Source organism: Epinephelus lanceolatus, chromosome 5 (assembly GCF_041903045.1).
Source record: "Epinephelus lanceolatus isolate andai-2023 chromosome 5, ASM4190304v1, whole genome shotgun sequence".
Taxonomy (NCBI): domain Eukaryota; kingdom Metazoa; phylum Chordata; class Actinopteri; order Perciformes; family Serranidae; genus Epinephelus; species Epinephelus lanceolatus.
Genome location: NC_135738.1, coordinates 3,908,416 through 3,927,369, shown reverse-complemented (window position 1 = coordinate 3,927,369; position 18,954 = coordinate 3,908,416). Strand labels below are relative to the sequence as shown.

At 39.2% G+C, this 18,954-nt stretch overlaps 2 protein-coding genes across 4 annotated transcripts; one reads left to right on the top strand and one right to left on the bottom strand.

Annotated features, from left to right (window-relative positions):
• Positions 1-218: 218 nt before the first annotated feature.
• On the top strand, positions 219-8,678 carry LOC117262651 (high choriolytic enzyme 1-like). Of its 2 annotated transcripts, XM_033635707.2 has the most exons (8): positions 221-353; positions 435-523; positions 3,732-3,816; positions 3,968-4,123; positions 6,559-6,676; positions 6,803-6,981; positions 7,900-7,981; positions 8,239-8,678. In XM_033635707.2, the coding sequence occupies exons 2-8, from the start codon at positions 455-457 to the stop codon at positions 8,369-8,371; spliced, it is 822 nt and encodes a 273-aa protein (XP_033491598.2). In that variant the 5' UTR covers positions 221-353; positions 435-454; the 3' UTR covers positions 8,372-8,678. The 2 variants fall into 2 exon arrangements, with proteins under 2 accessions (XP_078023748.1, XP_033491598.2); XM_078167622.1 differs by lacking the exon at positions 7,900-7,981 and having other exon boundaries at positions 219-353.
• Positions 8,679-9,393: 715 nt separating this feature from the next.
• LOC117262628 (high choriolytic enzyme 1-like) lies at positions 9,394-18,108 on the bottom strand. Of its 2 annotated transcripts, none has more exons than XM_078167623.1 (8): positions 17,947-18,108; positions 16,832-16,877; positions 15,900-16,052; positions 15,241-15,358; positions 13,373-13,551; positions 11,593-11,674; positions 11,326-11,464; positions 9,394-9,588 (listed from the first exon to the last, which is right to left on the bottom strand). In XM_078167623.1, the coding sequence occupies exons 1-7, from the start codon at positions 18,016-18,018 to the stop codon at positions 11,335-11,337; spliced, it is 780 nt and encodes a 259-aa protein (XP_078023749.1). In that variant the 5' UTR covers positions 18,019-18,108; the 3' UTR covers positions 9,394-9,588; positions 11,326-11,334. The 2 variants fall into 2 exon arrangements, with proteins under 2 accessions (XP_078023749.1, XP_033491565.1); XM_033635674.2 differs by having other exon boundaries at positions 9,394-9,599; positions 17,947-18,107.
• Positions 18,109-18,954: the final 846 nt, after the last annotated feature.

The following is an 18,954-nucleotide window of genomic DNA, read 5'->3' as shown; positions in this document are numbered from 1 at the left end:
CCATCTGTAGGTGACTCCTACACACTCCCTGCAGAGTGACCGCTTAATCTCAAAGCAGTTATGGGACGCTTAGTCAAGATCAATATCAGCATCTAACACTCTAACACCTTCTTTGTCTTCTGGATTAGTGTGGCGGTGGCTGTATGTCTGCGAAGGGTGGGAAAAATCAAGTCCATGTTTATGGAGGTTTAACATGGTAAATATTAACCTGTATCTGTGGAATTAAGAAGGTAATGCCCTGCATACGTTCTGCTGAAGGTGGAACATGGCATGTTTTGCTATATAAGAGGATGAGCTGTGCCTCCACAGAGCATCACAGTTCTTACTTTCCTCCCTGAAGTAAAGAGGTAAAGGTAAGTGAAAGATGCTTCCTGCTCCTGATGCCTCTGATACTGATGCTGCTGTGTTTTGGTCTGACTGCTGGTTCGTTTCAGCCTGCAGGTTGTTCGGTAACATGGCAGCGATGAAGTGCATCTTAAGCCTCCTGGCCCTGATTGCAGTCTCAGTGTGGACCGAGGCCGGGGTAAGTCCTGCACAGCTGGAGCTCTGTGACATGAAGCTGGTCTTCAGGTCTCTGAATGTAGGAATGCATGATATTGACTGATATCGATATATCCACTTTATCCTACCTAATTTTAGTGATCATCAAGTCTCTTCTGTAGTGGAATTAACAGCATCGGCCGATACCGATGATGTACTGATGTTATCATGCATCCTTTGACTGCAGACACATCTGCAGCCTGAGCAAAAAGTTCTCAAGGTGTCAATCGTACCACACGGTCTTCCACAGATGGAGTTTGCTCCGCTGTGCCAGGATTGTAGTTTTTTAAATTTATGACCAGTTTAGGGGCGTTTGTCCATCATGTCGGCTTCAAAGTTGAGCTGCTAATTTTATTCTTAATTACAGTTGGCAAACCAATCTCCCCCTCATAGGTGAATTTGTTATATGTTGTAGACAAAATATACATTTAGCCATTCTGATGCCAAAAACCCCCAAACAAACAAACAAACAAACAAACAACAGGGCTCGACAGTGCGAGCGTTTCACTTGCATTTATAAAATAAAATAGGTGTGTGCGAACTGTAAAAAATATTTAGGGGCACTTGTGCGCATAAAAAAATCAGCCGAAGCAGCCTATATTTTTGTCAATAAAAAAATATGATAATCTAACCGCAAATGTTGGAGGAACTCCAGCCGCCCTCCCTCTTCCCTCTTCCCCGCGTGACACGGTTATGGGCGGTTTTCCAAGCCACTGTCGGCACAATGAATAAAAGTCCCACTGTCGGAAAAGTGGGAGGAAGCGGCGGACCTACAGGGAAGCCTGCTCCGTTCTCCCCGCAGTTAGGTACCGCTGCTGGGCAGGGTGGAAATAAAGCCGCAAAGGGCGCTCTGTGTGAAAGAGGCTTTAAGTCCTGCAGAGTTTCAGAGGACCTGGAGAATGTTTTAGGATAGTAATAACATTATATAAGATAATCATATTGCAAAGATAATATATATAAGATAACATTAAAGACAAAATTAAATTGCAATACTTGATGATTTTACCTTTCTGTACATTTTGTATACAAATTCATTCAATAATTTTGCTTGTAAATGTCTATTTGCATCATGTTTATTATGGAAAACAAATTATTTGATCAATTTACATTGTGCCCCAAGTTCTTTGTGCGCTCCTTACTTTTTCAACTTAGGAGCACATGTGCTCCTTGGGAAAAAAGTCCTGAACAAACAAACAAATATTAACAAGAAAATACTATAACTTGGGACAGTAAAGCCAAAAAACCTACATGTGTAGGTCACCAAGGTTGTTATAGTTTACTAAATTTAAAAAAAATAATAGGTACTGAAATAAAAAATAAAATCTAGATTTCAGAAAATATTGTATACTTACAAAACAAACTATAATAAAAAGAAATATTAAAATACACAGTAAATGTCTTTGTCAGTTTGGTAAAACTTCTCCTATTTCTTATTAAGACGTAACTGAGTTTAATATAACATCAATATGAGATTTTAATCAATTGACCTATGGCTAAGCCACGCCCCCTCCACTCACTCGGACAAACTATCAACATTCAGTGAGCGGCGCTATGGCAGGTGTCACAGTACACGGCATTTCACAGGAGGCAACTGATGGTTTTTGGGGACATAACGATCAGATGTCATTGAGAAGTAACCAAAAGGGCCTAAACTACGCATTGGAGGGATATATTCATCATTTTATTGTTGAGAAGGTCGATGAAAAGCTTAAATTACAAGCCAAAATTTACAGGTCACAGTGTACGCTTGTGAACCGCATCTGGTTGCCGTCACCATCAAAGACAACAAGTTAAAGTGCCACTGAAGTTAAGGTTTTTGGCTCCGAATATGAGAAAAGGATAACGGCCTTTTTACCATCTTTACCAACAGTGTCTCTCCGTTAGTTTGGTGCTACAGTATTTACACTGAATCATTCAGCATAACGTTTGCCAACCTTTGTTATCTCTGCCATTACAGATAAGTTAATGAAGCTAAGCTCCAGAAGTTAACGTTAGCTTAACTAGAGCCCTTTGGACAACAGCTAACAATGATGTACGATCACCAAAGTACAAAACTAGAACAAAATAGGCTAATGAACTCCCAGCAAACAAGGTGACATGACGGTGTCAGGAGCTAACGTTAGGCTAACTTTAGCTAACGTTAGCTAGAGATGTTAAAGATAACTTTATATTTCTTTCCAGCAAAGTGACAATATGTTGCCTCAACACAACGCTGACTTACCTTAGAACAGATGTAGACATCATTGTTAATCTTATTCACGTTGAGTTGATGTTGTGGTCTAACGTTACCACACAACTTTATCCAAAGGAGACACTTTTCGAGGTTGAGATGAACAAAACTGACTTTCTGTAATGCATTTCAATGGACGTCCAGGGAGAGAATGTCCGAGTGTATGGGAATGGCTATACACACTGTGATTGGCTCATTGCATCTGAGGGCGGGGCTTAGCTATAGGTCAGTTCCTCATATTTGTAAAATTCAGCTCTTGATATTGATTATTATTTGATAGTTATTTCATGCGTGGAAACAAGCAGACAGAAAGTAATATTTACAAATAATGAAAAACAACTGTCAGTGTCTGGTTACTTCGATTTACACGTCCAAAAGAAGTGGGAGGAAGTATAAACTTATTAAACCCCACCTCTTCTCCATCAGTCAGCAGGTGAAATGAAACGAACAGCCTCCTCATATAGATAAACATATAAAGTAGAGAAATATAAACAGTTATCACTGTGAACGACAGGTGAATGTCAAACTCCTTCTTCAACCCTGCACTTCCTGAATATCATGTGTTTGTAGTTTATTTTAAATCAGTGTGTGTTTGACATTGCTTAATCTCCACATTTAAACTGTTCCATAACTTCACCCCACATACTGAAATACAAAAACTTTTTCTGGTTGTACACACAGTCGTACACGATGAGTTTTGAAATAAGAAGAAATGGAGAAGCAGCCTTCCTCTTGTCTCGGCCTGATCCTAATTTCATATCTTAAAATGCTCTGTTTACTCTTTCACTGCAGTAGTTTTGATTTGTCTGAAATAATCATCTCTTGAGATAACACAGTCAGATCCAAAAGAAAACTTGACTGGGTTATAAATGAGCCTCGGCCATTTATTTCTGATATTCCGTCACATTTCCATCACATGTCGTGGTAACATTTTCTACCTTGGTAACACTTCTGTCTGCAGGTTGTGATGAAAGCGAGTGAGGACAGTAACGATGAGGATGACCTGACCGTCTCCGAGCAGCTGGAGAATGCCAACAAAGACTTTGGTAAGACGCAGTGACCGTCACATCCACTGTAGATACAAAAATAGAAATTAAAATTCAGCTTGATCATTGTTTATTTCTGGTTCCATGTACTAACGATGAAGATTTTTCACAGCAGATGTTTTGACTTGACTTCTCCTCACATCCTCTGCAGGGAATGAGCGTGACGGCATCGAGGTACACGGTGACATCGCTGTGTCCCGTCTGCCCTCCCTGAGGAACGCCGACCCCTGCGTCCTGCGTGGTTGCATGTGGCCTAAAGCCACCGACGGCAAGGTCTACATTCCTTACGTCATCGCTAACCACTACTGTAAGTGGCTCCCTACGCTCCCCTGCTGCACGGATACGTTCTTTAGAAATAACTGAAAAGGTTTAGTTTCCTTTAAAGGATCAGGCGGGTGATATTCTATATTTTTATTTTGTCAACAAATCCCACAAGAAGACAAAAACCAACAGGAATGGATCCTGCTCACAAGTACTGTGTAAAAGCTCTTCCTCCTCAGTGCCATAGAGCTCCACTGTTGTTCAGAATCTTAAAACACACATCAGTGAGTCTCAGTGTTGCAACTGGGTGACGCTTCTTCATCACCATAAACACACACTGTAGTTTACTTTGACTCAATCCCACATTCACCATCCTGCTGACACACATACTCTGACCCCCCTGACTAAGTCACATATTTTATGGATATTTCACATTATATTCAATGCACAACAACAACTGTACAGAACAACTGATACTCAGTACAATGAACCCAAATCAAGAACGTAATAATTTAAGATGAATTTTGAGCAGATTATTTCTTGTGAATATCGCATCTGATTTTTTTCAGAAACATTTTAATACTTTTTTTAAGCTTCTTTTTCAACAAATTCAGGTTTCTTCTTCTTGACTCTTGCTTGGCTGTTGTTCTATCAGCTTTTGTTTTTATACTTCTCTGCTGCAGGATGAGACTGTTGGCTCTGTGAATATAGACGAATTCGGCGAGCGATTTGTGTATGCCGCCATCTTGTGGCGGCGCCATTGCTGCAGTGACGTGTCAGTCATCAGTTGATTATGCTGTCATTGTGAACTGACTCTCTACAATGACAGCATCATGAATAGCTGGATTGATGATGTTAGACAGTGGCCTCTGGTAACTGATGAAGGTATCTTAAATAAGTACCGATATTAATTTAGAAATTAATCATTTGTTTGAGCGATAAGCAGGAAAGATTATAATAATAGGGAGATAATAGACTGTATCATTAAACACTGTGTAATATAACGTTAGCATACGTTACGTGGGCTGACGTTAGCAAGCTAGCAGCGTGACATTTAATCATTATGGACAGGCTACGTGACTAAAAACAACAACAACACGTGTTTGTGTTTTGTTTTAGGTATTCAAGAATATTTTATTGATCGCCTGGCCTCTGATGACCAGAAAAACGGCAATTACAGGTCTCTGATTGAGAGTCAAAATTACCTGAGCTCCAGATGGGTCGGGCAAATTTTACACCGCCTTTTAGACGACCATCACATCATATTGAAGCCGATCAATATCCATAATGATTAAATGTCACGCTGCTAGCTTGCTAACGTCAGCACACGTAACGTATGCTAACGTTATATTACACAGTGTTTAATGATACAGTCTATTATCTCCCTATTATTATAATCTTTCCTGCTTATCGCTCAAACAAGTGATTAATTTCTAAATTAATATCGGTGCTCATTTAAGATACCTTCATCAGTTACCAGAGGCCACTGTCTAACGTCATCAATCCAGCTATTCATGATGCTGTCATTGTAGAGAGTCAGTTCACAATGACAGCATAATCAATTGATGACTGATGACTGACACATGTCAAGATAGCGGCATACACAAATCGCTCGCCAAATTCGTCTATAGCATGTGTTCAGGGGCTTCATTTAAAAAAAACTGCATACGCACAAAACAAGGCCTGAAAGAGGCGTACGCCACCTCCCATAGAAAAGTTGTGATGTATAAAAACAACTAAACGACTAACAATAAACGACTTGATGGGAGAAACTTTGACCCATGATGCTTACATATTTTTGGCTTCTTTCTGTACGTATATTTTTAGTATTAATCCTGCGCATTGTTTTATAAGTGAGACCTCAGGTCGTCACAGTCAATGACCTCATCACAGATATGACGTTCAAGGTATCCTGGGTGTGTTGGTTGTTGACGTTCTGGGACGCCATGTCAACTTCAGCCTGTTACATGCATTGTCTGTTTTCAAAATACACTTCTGTTTTCACAGGAAATGTACAGTTTCTACAGTCTCTTTCAAAATAAAAGCACTACATAGGGTACAACACCGCAAATTGACATTTTTTTCCCCCTGGTTGGGTTTAGGAAAAAAGAACAGGGTTTGGCTTTATAATCTTACGGGATGCAAACTCCGCTCTCCTGGGTGAAAGTCGGTGTTTGTTGGACCCATCCTGCCCACCTGTTTGTCTGTCTGACACTGCAAGTTACTGCCCAAATGCCGGCTTTCAACAACTTCGGAGCGAGACCGGATTGTCACTGTGCCCTTATCCTGTCAGATTTCTTTTCAAATTTATATCGTAAACAATAATCCAAACTTCAAAAAGAACAAGTTTTGAAAAAACAGTAATAAGAAGGCCTTGATGACCATCATTACAGATCATGGGATTTATTGAGAGTAAGAAAAATATAGACAAGCTTATTTTTTAAAGTGTGTTTTTTTTTATCTTTGTGATTTTCCCTGCAGCCTCTACGGAGCTGGATGTCATCAAGAGAGGCATCAACTCTTTCTCCTACTCCACCTGCATCCGCTTCTACCCCCGCAGGAGCGAGAGGGACTTCATCCACATCCAGTCTCTGGAGGGGTGTGTACAGATGTAGCATAGTCTTTATCAGGGGGTTTATTTCCATGTGTACACACAGTAAGGTAGCAGCCATGTTAAGAAGTGTCTTACTGAGCACAGTGACTGTGTTGTCCAACATCTCTGCAGATGCTACTCCTTCGTGGGTCGCCAGGGCAACAGCCAGACCGTGTCTCTGAGCCGTCGGGGCTGTATTTACCACGGTACGGTGCAGCACGAGCTGCTCCACGCCCTGGGCTTCAACCACGAGCAGTGCCGCTCTGACAGGGACCAGAACATCCGGGTCCTGCTGCAGAACATCATCAAAGGTAGAGGAAACAGGTTCCTCACAGTGCTGCGTTCAAACGTTCAAAACATCAACAGTGAACAGCGGATTTGGAGACAGAAGGATATTTTTCAGTGCTATAATGAAATATAAAAGTGACTTTTGTTTGCTGACCAATCAGCAACAGATCAAAGGTAGTGGAGAGTAACTACTGTAAAACGTCAATTAAACGCCCAGTCCCTTTTACTAACCCAGTGTGGCTGTACTTTTTGACAAATGAAGGCCTGTCTCAATTAGAGGCCTGGTCTGGTCACCAAGCAGTTTATTTTTTTAATAGAAATGCTGATTCGGATGTATAAAACCAGGTTGTTGGCTGCCTCAAATTATGTGTCCATTCCTTGAATACCCTGTAAATTATACATATTCCTTTAATCCGTAAGGGTCCTCAGATCAAAGGGATTAAAAGGATTTCTCATAAAAATGAATCCAAGTTGTGAGGATTGTTTTAACAGGATAAAGTGGTGTTGTGTCGGTATGCCGGTTGCCGTAACCCTCTGATGCACTGTCTGATGGAGTTAGACCAACTGAACGATTCATAAATGATGTATTGATCTAAAGCCTAATTTTTATACAAGTAATATTCAGACTGGTTTAAATCAACAATTTGATTGTCTTTTACGTCTTTGCTGAGCAACAGTTTTGTGTGAAAGGAATAAAAGATCTGTCCCAAATATAGTTAATAATTTAAACTTTACAGTACATTTACTGAAGTGCTCTACTTATTTGAAGCATGAGAGTTGATTTCAGGGGGGTCACAGGGGACACATCCCCCTCAGTATTTAAAACATGTGCATTTGTTCCCCCCAAAAACATGACAGTAGCAGAGAACTTTTGTTTTGACAAACGTAGAGAGCTGCCTTGACTTCAGTGTAAGACCTTAATACTTCTTCCATCACTGCAGGTCAGGAATACAACTTCAACAAGATCAACACTCTGAACCAGGGGACTCCGTACGACTACGGCTCAGTCATGCACTACGGCAGGTCAGTCTGACTCTGACATCCAGTTATTCCATCATGGATTAACTGGACAACGATAAAGGTCTATAGCACAGAGACAGAAGATAAATCAGGCTCTGGATACACACAGGATGCTTGTTGGTAGATCAATTGATGAAAATAAGAAAAATATAGAATATCACCAGATTTGTCAGGAACAACACTCTGTATTGTTTATAAGGTCTCTATTTGAGCAAACAATGTTGATTCAAGACAAGTGATGACTTGTCTCCTCCTTTCAGGCTGGCCTTCTCTAAGGACAACTACAACCCCACCATGGTGGCTGTCCCGAACTCCAACACCGTCTTTGGCACAGCCAGGCAGATGAGCCAGAACGACATCAACCGCATCAACCTGCTGTACTGCAGTAACTAGTCCTCCTCTCCAATATGTGTCACCCTGCAGCCTCTCTGACAGATAATCAATCAATTGATTTGTCTGAGTCACAAACCCAGTGAAATCATTTCCTAATGTCGACATCATACCATCACACTGGGATGAATCATCTAACGTGACTCTGGGGCAGATAATTATTCATTGTCAGGTCAGTGCAGTCTTGTGACAGGTGTCTTTACGTATCCATTACATTCTGTCTTCTTCCTGAACAGAGAAAGTCTGGATTTATAATGAAAGATTTTCCTGTTTGCTTTAAGGTGGTGGGAATCACTTTTTCTTATTTACTCTAATCAATAAATATCAATGTAAAACATTTGTGTTTGTTCTCTCATCATTTAAAAAGGTTATTTGCTCATGATTTATACTGTTTATTGAAACAATGAAAGAATTTTAATTTAGGTTTTAGTCATTCAGTGCAGTGGTTCTCAACTGGTGGGTCGTGGTCCAAAAGTCAGTCGTGGTTCCATTCTGAATGGACCGCAGGTGACTTGCAAATGTGTCGTTTGCAAAAAAACAAAACATAAAAAAACCCCACAAACTTTAATTTTAAGTGTAGTGAATTTCTGACACAGAGCTTTTATTTTGAAGGGCTGTTTCCTGCTGTAGAGTGAGTGAATATTGGACAGCTACTTAACAGAGACGGCAAACTAGCTCAAAGGCATGGACAAACACGGTGAGTGTTTTAAACTGTGTGGACCTTGAACTAATGATTGAGGAGAAATCTGGACCTCGCTGCTGAACCATTTGGGAAACACCTGATTTACCTGATGCTGCCGTAACAGTGAAAAATTTAAACTTCAGTGGTGTTTATGGATAAACTTTCAAGTCAAGTTGACATGCTGGTTAGTGGTCAGTTTTTCTTGTAACCAGAGTCTGTGGTTGTAAGTTTGAGTCCCCTGCAGAAGCGTCACCGAGCAAGTCAAACAAAAAAAGAATAATAATATCTTTACTGGAGTGAGGTAAGTAAACAAAATAGTCCTTTGAATGAGGCCATTGCAACATGATTTATGTGATATTTTATTGAAGCTGCTGACCTGAAATTTGAGCATAATTTGATTTTTTTTAATCCATTTCAACCATTTATATTCCAAACTGAATGAAGGCTCAGTCATCATACAGATATGTATCTCCCGTGCTTTTGAACTCTCACAGAAGGACGTCTGTTGGTAGCTGAATCCAGGAGGAGGAGCAAACTTCTGTGTTGGGCCTTTGACAGAAAAAAAATAAAACCAAGTTTAAATCCACACCTGAATTTTACAAAGAAAAAGAAAACAATTCAAACTAGTATTTATCAAAAACCTCTCACCTGGAACCCTCAGAGTAGATATCTGCAATGTTTCATAAATATATTATCATTTTACTGACAGGCCATTTTATTTCACTGTCTGTCTGATTATGATGGGCCATGTTTTTTTTTTTGTTTTTTTTTGCATTTTTGGCTTTAGGATGAAGTCAGGTCATTTGGGACATCAGGTTATAAGGTTTTGAGTGATTACTTAATCCATACAGGTGTAATGGGACATTTCTCTGAGGTGGAACAGGCATGTTTTTAATCTACCAGAGTTGTTATGCTGTTGTGTGCCACCCTGTCACATCATATTTTTGTCACTTAAAAATAATATTAAAGATGATGCAGTGAGTCCATGTTGCCCACAAAAGTCCAGAACTTTTTCACACACACACACACACACACACACACATGTTCATTGTAGACAATATGGCACCAAGGAAACAGGCAACAATAGAACAAAGACAACGGGAACTGCCCATTGGTCCGACAGCCCATTGTTCCGACCATATTAAACTCACTGTTCCGAAGTCCCGTTGTTCCGAAATCATCATGATGCCCTGTGGTTAAGGTCTGGTTAGGTTTAGGCACAAAAACCACTTGGTTAGGAAAAGGTCATGGTGTGGGTTAAAATGACAAAGGAAGTGGCAAACATATAAGCTGTGAGCCTGCTTCGCCTCAAGCCTTTCCCAGCTGACCCAGAGCCGGTCGCGGCCCACCATCAAGGTAGAAATACGCCCGCCGGGAGCCGTTCAGCACCGCGGACTGTCGGACTAATGGGATGTCGGACCAATGGGCTGTCGGACCAATGACATGGACCCGAGACAACATGGCATAGAAGATGGATGATTTTTTTAATGAGTACTTAGGTATATAAATGACTGAAATAATCAATGACTGAACTGACAAACTGATTTTACCATTTAAAAAACAAACAAACAAACAAACATAACTGTCCCTCGCCAGTTGTCCTATTTCACCTGAGCATGTCATCGGAGTGAAGCAAAGTTTCTTGATGTGCCTGAAAGACAAAAGTTTCTGAAATGTTTTGCTTGGCAACATATTTTCTTTATGGAAAAACAGCATAGATACATAACAGGTTGTAAAAGTAACACTCAAAGTCTTTTGAGTTTTTGTGGTAATCCAATAAAAAGTGTCCCAAATTACGTGACTTCATCCTACTTGATAGGAGAGCTGGTGGTGTGAAAGGAGGATAGAGAGGGGATGACACGCAGCAAGGGGCCGCAGATTAGAATCGAACTTGCAGCTGCTGCGGCAAGGACTTGGCCTTTGTACTTTGAACACCAGCTCTACCAAGTGAGCCACTGGGCACCCCGGGTCAGTACAAGTTTTGATTCCGTCTCATGTTAGCAGCACCACTTTGTGGAATCAATGAGTGGCTCTGCTATAATTGTGTGAGTGTGATGACAATGATGAACCAAGGTTTCTGACATGTCAGAAATTCATCCGAATGTCCAATGGGAGCAGTTGATTGTGACCATGATTGGTCCTCACTCCCCCCTGTACACTGCACAGAAAACGACCCCAGATGAAGCTGAAATCTGGTCCGACTCTGAAATGAGTTGTGCAGCTCCAAAACTGCAGCTCAATTATTGTGTTAATGTGTGTGTTTGTGTGTATTTACTGGTGTGGTTTATCTGCAGTTGTACAGCCGGTTGAGCCTTGTGATGTCGTTCTGGCTCATCTCAGTGGCTGTACCGAACTCAACGTTTTGGTCAGGAATCGGCACCATGGTGGGCTGGTCGTTCTTGGAAAAGGAGTACCTGGATTTAAAGACATTGAGAGAGTAGTTGATGGGTAGCTGGATAATTTAAGATGCAGTTATGTCGTGCTTTGTGTACAGGAAATGTCAGTCAGTTAAGGTAAGACATGGTGATGTCTGAGTGCTTACTTGCTGTACTGCATGACAGAGTTGTAGTCGTAGGGTGTTCCCTGGTTTAGAGTGTTGATCCTGTCGAAGGCGTACTGCCAGCCTGAGAAGAGAGCCGTCCAGCTAAGTATTATATTCGTAGTGACCATCAGAATCAGAATCAGAAAAAGAGCTATTGCAAAGTAGATTTTCACTTACAAGTAATTTACTCTGGTTTTTGTTGCATATGTTAAATATACAATAAAGTTGTTAAGAAGGATAAAAATTAGGCAAAGTACTGCAACACTCAAGAACTTAAATATAGAATAGACAAATTTACAGTAAAAAAAATGGGTAACACTTTCTATGAAGACCACATCTGCAATGCATTATAAGGGCATTCATAGTGAATTATAATGCCTTTATAATACTCTATAACTACACTCATAAACTCACACAGTGCTTACTGATGCACTGTATCAACAGTCATAAATCATTATAGATGTGACTTCTAATAAATTATAAGTGTCTTATGAATGCTCTTGACTAGAGGTTGACTGATGAGGCTTATACTGCATTATAAATGCCTGTACTCACCTGTACACATTTAAACAATTAACAGTAGTAAGGAGTCATAGTATGTTGTAACAGTCCATGCAGTATCATAAGTTATCATTGTATGTATTAAATAAAGTGACGTATGTATAGATGCATCTATAATAATGCATGCTTCAACATAATGTTGGGTTCACACCAAATGAGATGCGAATTTTTTACGTTGTGGTATTCACGCAAGTTTGAGCACTAGAATATTTTGTCTTGCCTTGCTTCACACGTGAATAACTCAACCTAATACTTCCCCGGAGGATCTCAATGCTGATTGGCTATCACAGCACAAATCGGTCGTTGATGTTCCAATTTTTCAACTCTCACGGAAAAGTGTATGACATGAAATCTTGCTACGTGCTTCATTATTCACAGCTTAATTGAGCTCAGTCTCACTCCAATGTCATCGAAATCTGGCGCTTGGACAGTGACTTGCGGTGTCAGAAACCAACGAAATAATGTGTTGGCACGTTGGCTAATTGCCGTTTCAGTTTAACGGCAACCGGCAGTGTCAGGGGGTAACACGGCGGGACAAGGATGAAAGTTACGGTGGCCGATGTAAAATCTAAACACTGAGTTATGTACATACAAAACACCACGTAATGTGCTTATCGTCACGTTGTGCCGTCATGTCATGTGGTCATTAGTGCACAGTGTCACGTTAAGTATGTAACATGACGATGCCCAACCATGACTCTATTCCTAATTCCTAATTTAGGAAACGCCCCAGTGGATTGTATTAGAGAGTAGGAACATATGACCTGTGTGGTTGTATGGGTTTAAGGACTTGTTGCTTGTTTCATATGAGACTTTTTCTACCACAAAAAATAAAGGGGTCACTAAAAACAATGGATTCATCCTTTTGGTGGTCAGTTGAGTCAGGATTTCTGACACAACTTTGCCTTCCTCCAAGGGTGCATGGAGATGGGAAGAAATAAGAAGAGGTAAAACTCCAGCAAAACAATGTTTGACTTGTGGCCTTCATCAGGGTCAGTGGTCACGCACTATGAAAATTTAAAAAAGTTTAAAGACAAATGAGATGTCTTGTCATGAACTGTAATGTCAGTCAATCTCCAAACCCCTACTTTCCTTCTCACTGCATAAAGGGTACAATACCTCCCACACTAACACTGGACATGATTCATGCAGTGGAGCATTTTATAATACGAACTTAAACTTTAGGATACCGGGATGGAACATTTAGAGTGTCACTCACGAGGTATGATGTTATCCCACAGGATGAGGAGGTGCTGGTCTCGGTCGGAGCGGCACTGCTCGTGGTTAAAGCCCAGAGCGTGCAGCAACTCATGCTGTACTATGTCGTGATACAGGCAGCCCTGACGCTTCAGAGACAGACGTTGTTCATTGGAACGCCGACCCACAGAGGAGAAGCACCTGATGATGATAAACAGTGTGTGTTATTGTGTGTACATATTTCAAACTTAATCAAGAGCAGACACAACTGTAGAGGTACAATGATCCTCGGACAATAAAAAGGAGCTTGATTTGTTCATGTTCAAAGATCAAATTTTGACTTTAAGTCTGTTTGTCAGGTGTCCAAATGGGTCTTAGAAGTGTCTAACCAGATTCATAAGTATTCATAACACTTAACAGCTGCAATTTGAGAACCCTGAGGTGTATGGATAGAGGCAATAGGCTAGAACCTCTACGGTGACATTGAGATAAGCAAAAGAGCATAGAGATCTATTATTTATAACTTTCATTTTACAATAGCCAGATAAAGAGAGGAAGAAGCAACACCTGCACACTTGCCACAAATGTTTAATAAATATTTGTGACATGGAGTAAGTGTGCAGGCATTGTCTTTTCTTTAATTATGCTGTTTCTTTTAAAGCCTTGCACCTACGTGTTGTGTAGGTGCAATCTTCAATCTTCTTCAACAGTAACCAATTCTTTATCGGAAGTTGTCAAATACCGCTGCTTGGTCAGTGACTTCTGCGTCAGACACTGACAAGAAAAAACATCCTTTTGCAGTGGTATGATTTGCCGCCAGGAAGTGTCAGTTTATAATGCCTCCAGATAATATCAGTTATAAACACCGCTAGAAAAACGTAACTTAAGTGAACTGGAAAGTCCTTATAGGGCGGTCAGGAGAGTGGTGGATGGGTCCAACAAAGACCAGATTTCCACCCAGGAGCCCAGTGTTTGCTTCCTGTATGAATGTTGAGCCAAACCATGATGTTTTTTTCTAACCCTCACCACATGCATGTGTTGCACAAAGGAAATAAATATGAGGTGTTTTACCAACGTTGTCATGTTAAGTGTATTTTGAAATGACACAATGCATGCAACAGGAACAAACTGACACATCATCCAAGAATGTTAACAACAGACACACCAAGGCTACCTAGCGTGTCATATGTAGATGTCCAAAGTTCACTGAGCATGTGCTGATATGTGACAAACAGAGTGTCATCTGCATAGAAATGTACATTTGGATTTTGTAATATAATATTGTTTATGTTTATGGATGAAGATGAAAATAAAAGAGGACCAAGAATAGACCCTTGTGGGACACCTCTGCATACAGTAGGCCAATCTTAGCCCTTGATCTGGAACCACTGGAAACTATGAGAGTCATAAAACTACAGTTATAGTTAAAGTAGATTATCCCTACAGAAAGTCTGTGGTACATTGACAAATTAATATCAGTTTTAAGAACTACATGCTCAGCAGTTTGAACATATCAAATTATCAGACGAGCCGATTACTTATACCTTTATTTAATGTAACTCAATCACTATTGTTTATAACTAAATAAACTTATTTACGGTATTTCAAAATGGAGCTTTAATTATTCATTGTGTCTAGCAAAGTAATTCACTGATGTTACTGTGGGAAATGATTGTGAGCCAGTTTAAATATGTTACAGGGATTAATTTTGATTAAACTATAACATACCAGGCCAAAAAACAAGTTTTAGGTGCTTTCCTGAATGTTGATATTTCTAGATTAATACCTCATGTAGAAGAACTGCGGTAAAACAAATACCATAAAACTACTATGTGTAATTATGTCTACAGTTTCTGCTATTGGTGACTGAAACATAAAATAAAGCCGAACCCGTCCAGTGACTGGATGTGGATGAAGTCTCTTTCACTGGTGCGAGGGACGAATCGGATGCAAGAGACACTGTGGAAGGACTGAAGGCCACGTTCAATAATGGCACGCTCTCTAGAGGCTGAAAGTGAAACAATCAGTTAATAAAGACATAACAAGATAAAACAAGACAAAATGACACTGGTCAAATCCTGCACTTATTTTCTTTCTTGTTAAGAGTTACATGAGAAGATCAACACCACTCTCATGTTTACCCTTAATGTGACATTACTGCTAGCAGCCAGTTAGCTTAGCTTAGCATAAACAGTTTAAACTCTTAAAACAATAGTTAGGTGCCCATGTGAACACTGAAACAAGTAGCACAACATGGAAACACTATTCAGGGAAACACACAGTGGGCATTTTGCACTAAAAAGACAATACATTTGAATGATACACACTTGGTTTGTTTAATTTAGGCTGCTAAAGCCTCATTTAAGCTCAGTGAATTAATAAATGTTTGCATGGAAAGGGGACTCCCATATCATTTACACAAGAAGGTCATCAGAACATCTCTTGATGACCAATATGAACAAGAGGACTGATTACAGCAAGCAAAACCCAACTACTGATGAAAGACAGACAAGTAAAGGATGTGAATACTTGAAAAGCAGAACACTCACTGTAGTGGTCTGCGATGATGTAGGGCACGTAGACCATGCCATCACTGGCCTGGTCCCACTTGCACGTGGTGAAGGTGCAGGGGTCGGCGTTCCTCTCGCTCTCAGAGTCATAAACCATGTCATCCACCACAAAGTGCCCATCAAGAGCTCTGACTGGTGTCCCAACATCGAGCACAGGTCAGTGCGATAGAGAAAACCACAGAGGACACAATATATAGTTTTTAAAAAGTTGTTTTCTCAGCATCAGGTTAATATGACTTTGTGATCTTAATGATCTTGTTGGTTATAAAGCTGTTATTGGTTAAAATGGGTCACTGATGAAACAATAACAAAATTAATTAGATTAGAGTTCAATGTTTCAATGTCAATGTTTTCATTTAGGTCTGGATATACTATTGCCTCAATGTTTAATAATCTTAACCTTACCTTACAAACCTCAAAAATACTAGATTGTTGTAAAATAGAATAGAACAGAACTTTATCATCCCCAAAGGAAAATTCAGCCTCCAGCAGCTCAAAAAAGACAAAAAACAACAACCACAGTCCTTGTCAACAACAACGTACAGTGCTATTAAAATAGACATAAACAGTGCATAAATAGAAATTTGATTAACAGTACTTTGAAGATGATGTTTCCAACCTTGATGTAGTTTTTCATTTCTGGGCTTGGGGGACGTTATCAAGAATTTTCAAGTCTAATCACTCAAGTTCGAGCAAAGTCACAAGTCACTGGTGTTAAAATCCTACTTGAGTTGCAACTCGTTTTGAATTTTGTCAAGTCGAGTCTAAACTCATTAAATTAGTGACTTGAGTCCTTTTTTTCTGTAAATATTTGAATCTACTTATTTACTTTATTTATTTATTATTTACATAAATCTGCATCCATCTGTTTGAATAATTAAAGTTCTTAACAAACTTTTTAAATATCTCACCAATGTTCACGTTGGCTTCCTCAATCCTCTCAGACATAGATTTAGCCTGTGATGAGAGGAGTTGGACAGCATTAAGGTTATAAAGTCATTATTGAGCCAATATACAATAATATCCTCTTCAATAATTGGAGCAATAAAACATGAGAGTAGCAGAGGAATTTTAACTTGAAAAAAACAAACAAAAACAATTCACACCATCAATAGAAAATACATAAACTGGTGCTTAATTCACAAAATGCAGGAAATTAAATGTCAAAATTTTATGGTGGAGGTCAACCAGACCATCCTTGTTTCATATGTGCCCCCCCCAGTGTTGAAATAAAACCTACAAAATGTAAAAGAGCACAAACACACAAAATATACAGAATGAAGATGATCAAAAAGGTGAGAACATTTTTTACAGTGCCAGAGATGATATGACCAATTAGTAGTCAAACCAGAGTTGCAGCAAAATTAGAATTCGTAAAATAATGTGACAAAAAAAGTTAGCAACTCTTTCATTGTTTTAACATGGGTAACAAACAACAATCACAATAATACACAACAATAAGCCCCACCCCCATCCCAGCCGTAACCCAGTAAATTATTATTAGGCCTTAGTCGATCAACTGTGGAAGAAAATAAATTGGGGGGGGGGGGGGGGGGGGGGGGGATGGATAAATGAATTATATTAAATTATAAAATGTATTTAAATGAAAAATAAAAACAGAAATAAAAACTACTAATAAAATAAATCATAATAAAATAACAGTGTGTTATAGCAAAATTAAGGCAATTCCCAACTTTTATTCTGCCTTGATTTGTTTCAAACTCACCATATTACTAATTCACCAAAATTATTATCACATGCAGTTTTATGACATGACGGGTCCCCAAGAAAAAGACTTGATTACTTCCTGGTTATCAAATCTAATAAAGGAGGAGATTATAGTTTTTAATATTAACTGAGAAAGTGACTTCAACACATATTATATTCAATTTTTGTCCATTTTAAATTTCACTTTTTGTTTTATTTACCCGACTGATTCCCATTAAATTTAGGTGTATTTTTATGACTGAATTTAAAATACAAGAACCATACCAACAGATATGTGAAATGTTTTGAATAGACTCACCGTCTTCTCAGCAGCTCTGATGGAAACCACCATCAGAGCCAGAAGAGCCAGAGTGCACCTCAGACCTTTCATGTCTCCTCAAGACAACAGAGATGTATTAAATGACGCTCACACCACAAATACTCAACACAAAGTGTTTGAGTGCAGCTTTGGAGACGAGCTGCTTCTGTATATACACCAGGAAAAATAATGATTGGAGATATAAATACACCTGTTGCAGCCGATAAGAATATTTCACCTTGATACCAGATGCTTATTCCCATAACACTGTTTCCCAAAAGAGTCTGGAGCATGTCACAGTGGAAATTAGATGTTTTTTTGTAGTTAATTATTATTCACTTATAATTATAAATCTTTAAAAAATGAATTAATTGAATTTACATTTAGACTCTGATACTTGCTGCTTACACATTTGATTATTGATGATCCTACATGTTCAAATTCAAGTCTGTAATCTGATTCTGTCTGCAGATTATGAACTATTAAATAGATTTTTAAAAGACATTGGAAAAATTCTTTAAAGACTTTTTTAGTACCACAGAATCTGCTTATTTTCGCTGCTCCTACCTCAGCTCATTCATCTCTTTCTCCACTTTCACAGTTTCCATAATGTTGTGTTTGTCATTTCAGTGAAAATTAGCTGCTGTGTGTCATGTTAGCTGTAACAGTTTCATAAGCTAATGATGTCATTGTTGGTAGTGTTGAGTTGAATACTCAGATGAAAGGAGTACTGGTACAGATAATGTACTTTTTATGAGTGCAAGTATCGCAAGTAAAATGTGTTAGGGTTAAATTTCAGGCTTAAAGTAGCAACTTCTGATTAAACCCCACCCACCCTGCCACAAACTCCAAGTGGACAAAGATTCTCGGCACATAACCCCAGTAAAACGGTAAATTGTTCAGTTTTGTAAAGATTAAACAAGTGAGATATAACATGTTAGTTAGTGAGCTTTTAAGGTGTTGCTGAGCTGCATATAAACTAATCATTAATACCAAACCTGAGTTACT

What these genes read in the sequence shown, in the direction of transcription:
- LOC117262651 (XM_033635707.2), top strand. Translation starts at nt 455, where the DNA reads ATGGCAGCGATGAAGTGCATCTTAAGCCTCCTGGCCCTGATTGCAGTC. An exon ending in CAGTGTGGACCGAGGCCGGG is followed by an intron (nt 524 to 3,731) that starts GTAAGTCCTGCA and finishes TTCTGTCTGCAG; the next exon opens with GTTGTGATGAAAGCGAGTGA. An exon ending in CACATCCAGTCTCTGGAGGG is followed by an intron (nt 6,677 to 6,802) that starts GTGTGTACAGAT and finishes ACATCTCTGCAG; the next exon opens with ATGCTACTCCTTCGTGGGTC.
- LOC117262628 (XM_078167623.1), bottom strand. Translation starts at nt 18,018, where the DNA reads ATGAAAGGTCTGAGGTGCACTCTGGCTCTTCTGGCTCTGATGGTGGTT. An exon ending in CACATCCAGTCACTGGACGG is followed by an intron (nt 13,552 to 15,240) that starts GTTCGGCTTTAT and finishes TATCATCATCAG; the next exon opens with GTGCTTCTCCTCTGTGGGTC. An exon ending in TCTGTCATGCAGTACAGCAA is followed by an intron (nt 11,465 to 11,592) that starts GTAAGCACTCAG and finishes CTTTAAATCCAG; the next exon opens with GTACTCCTTTTCCAAGAACG.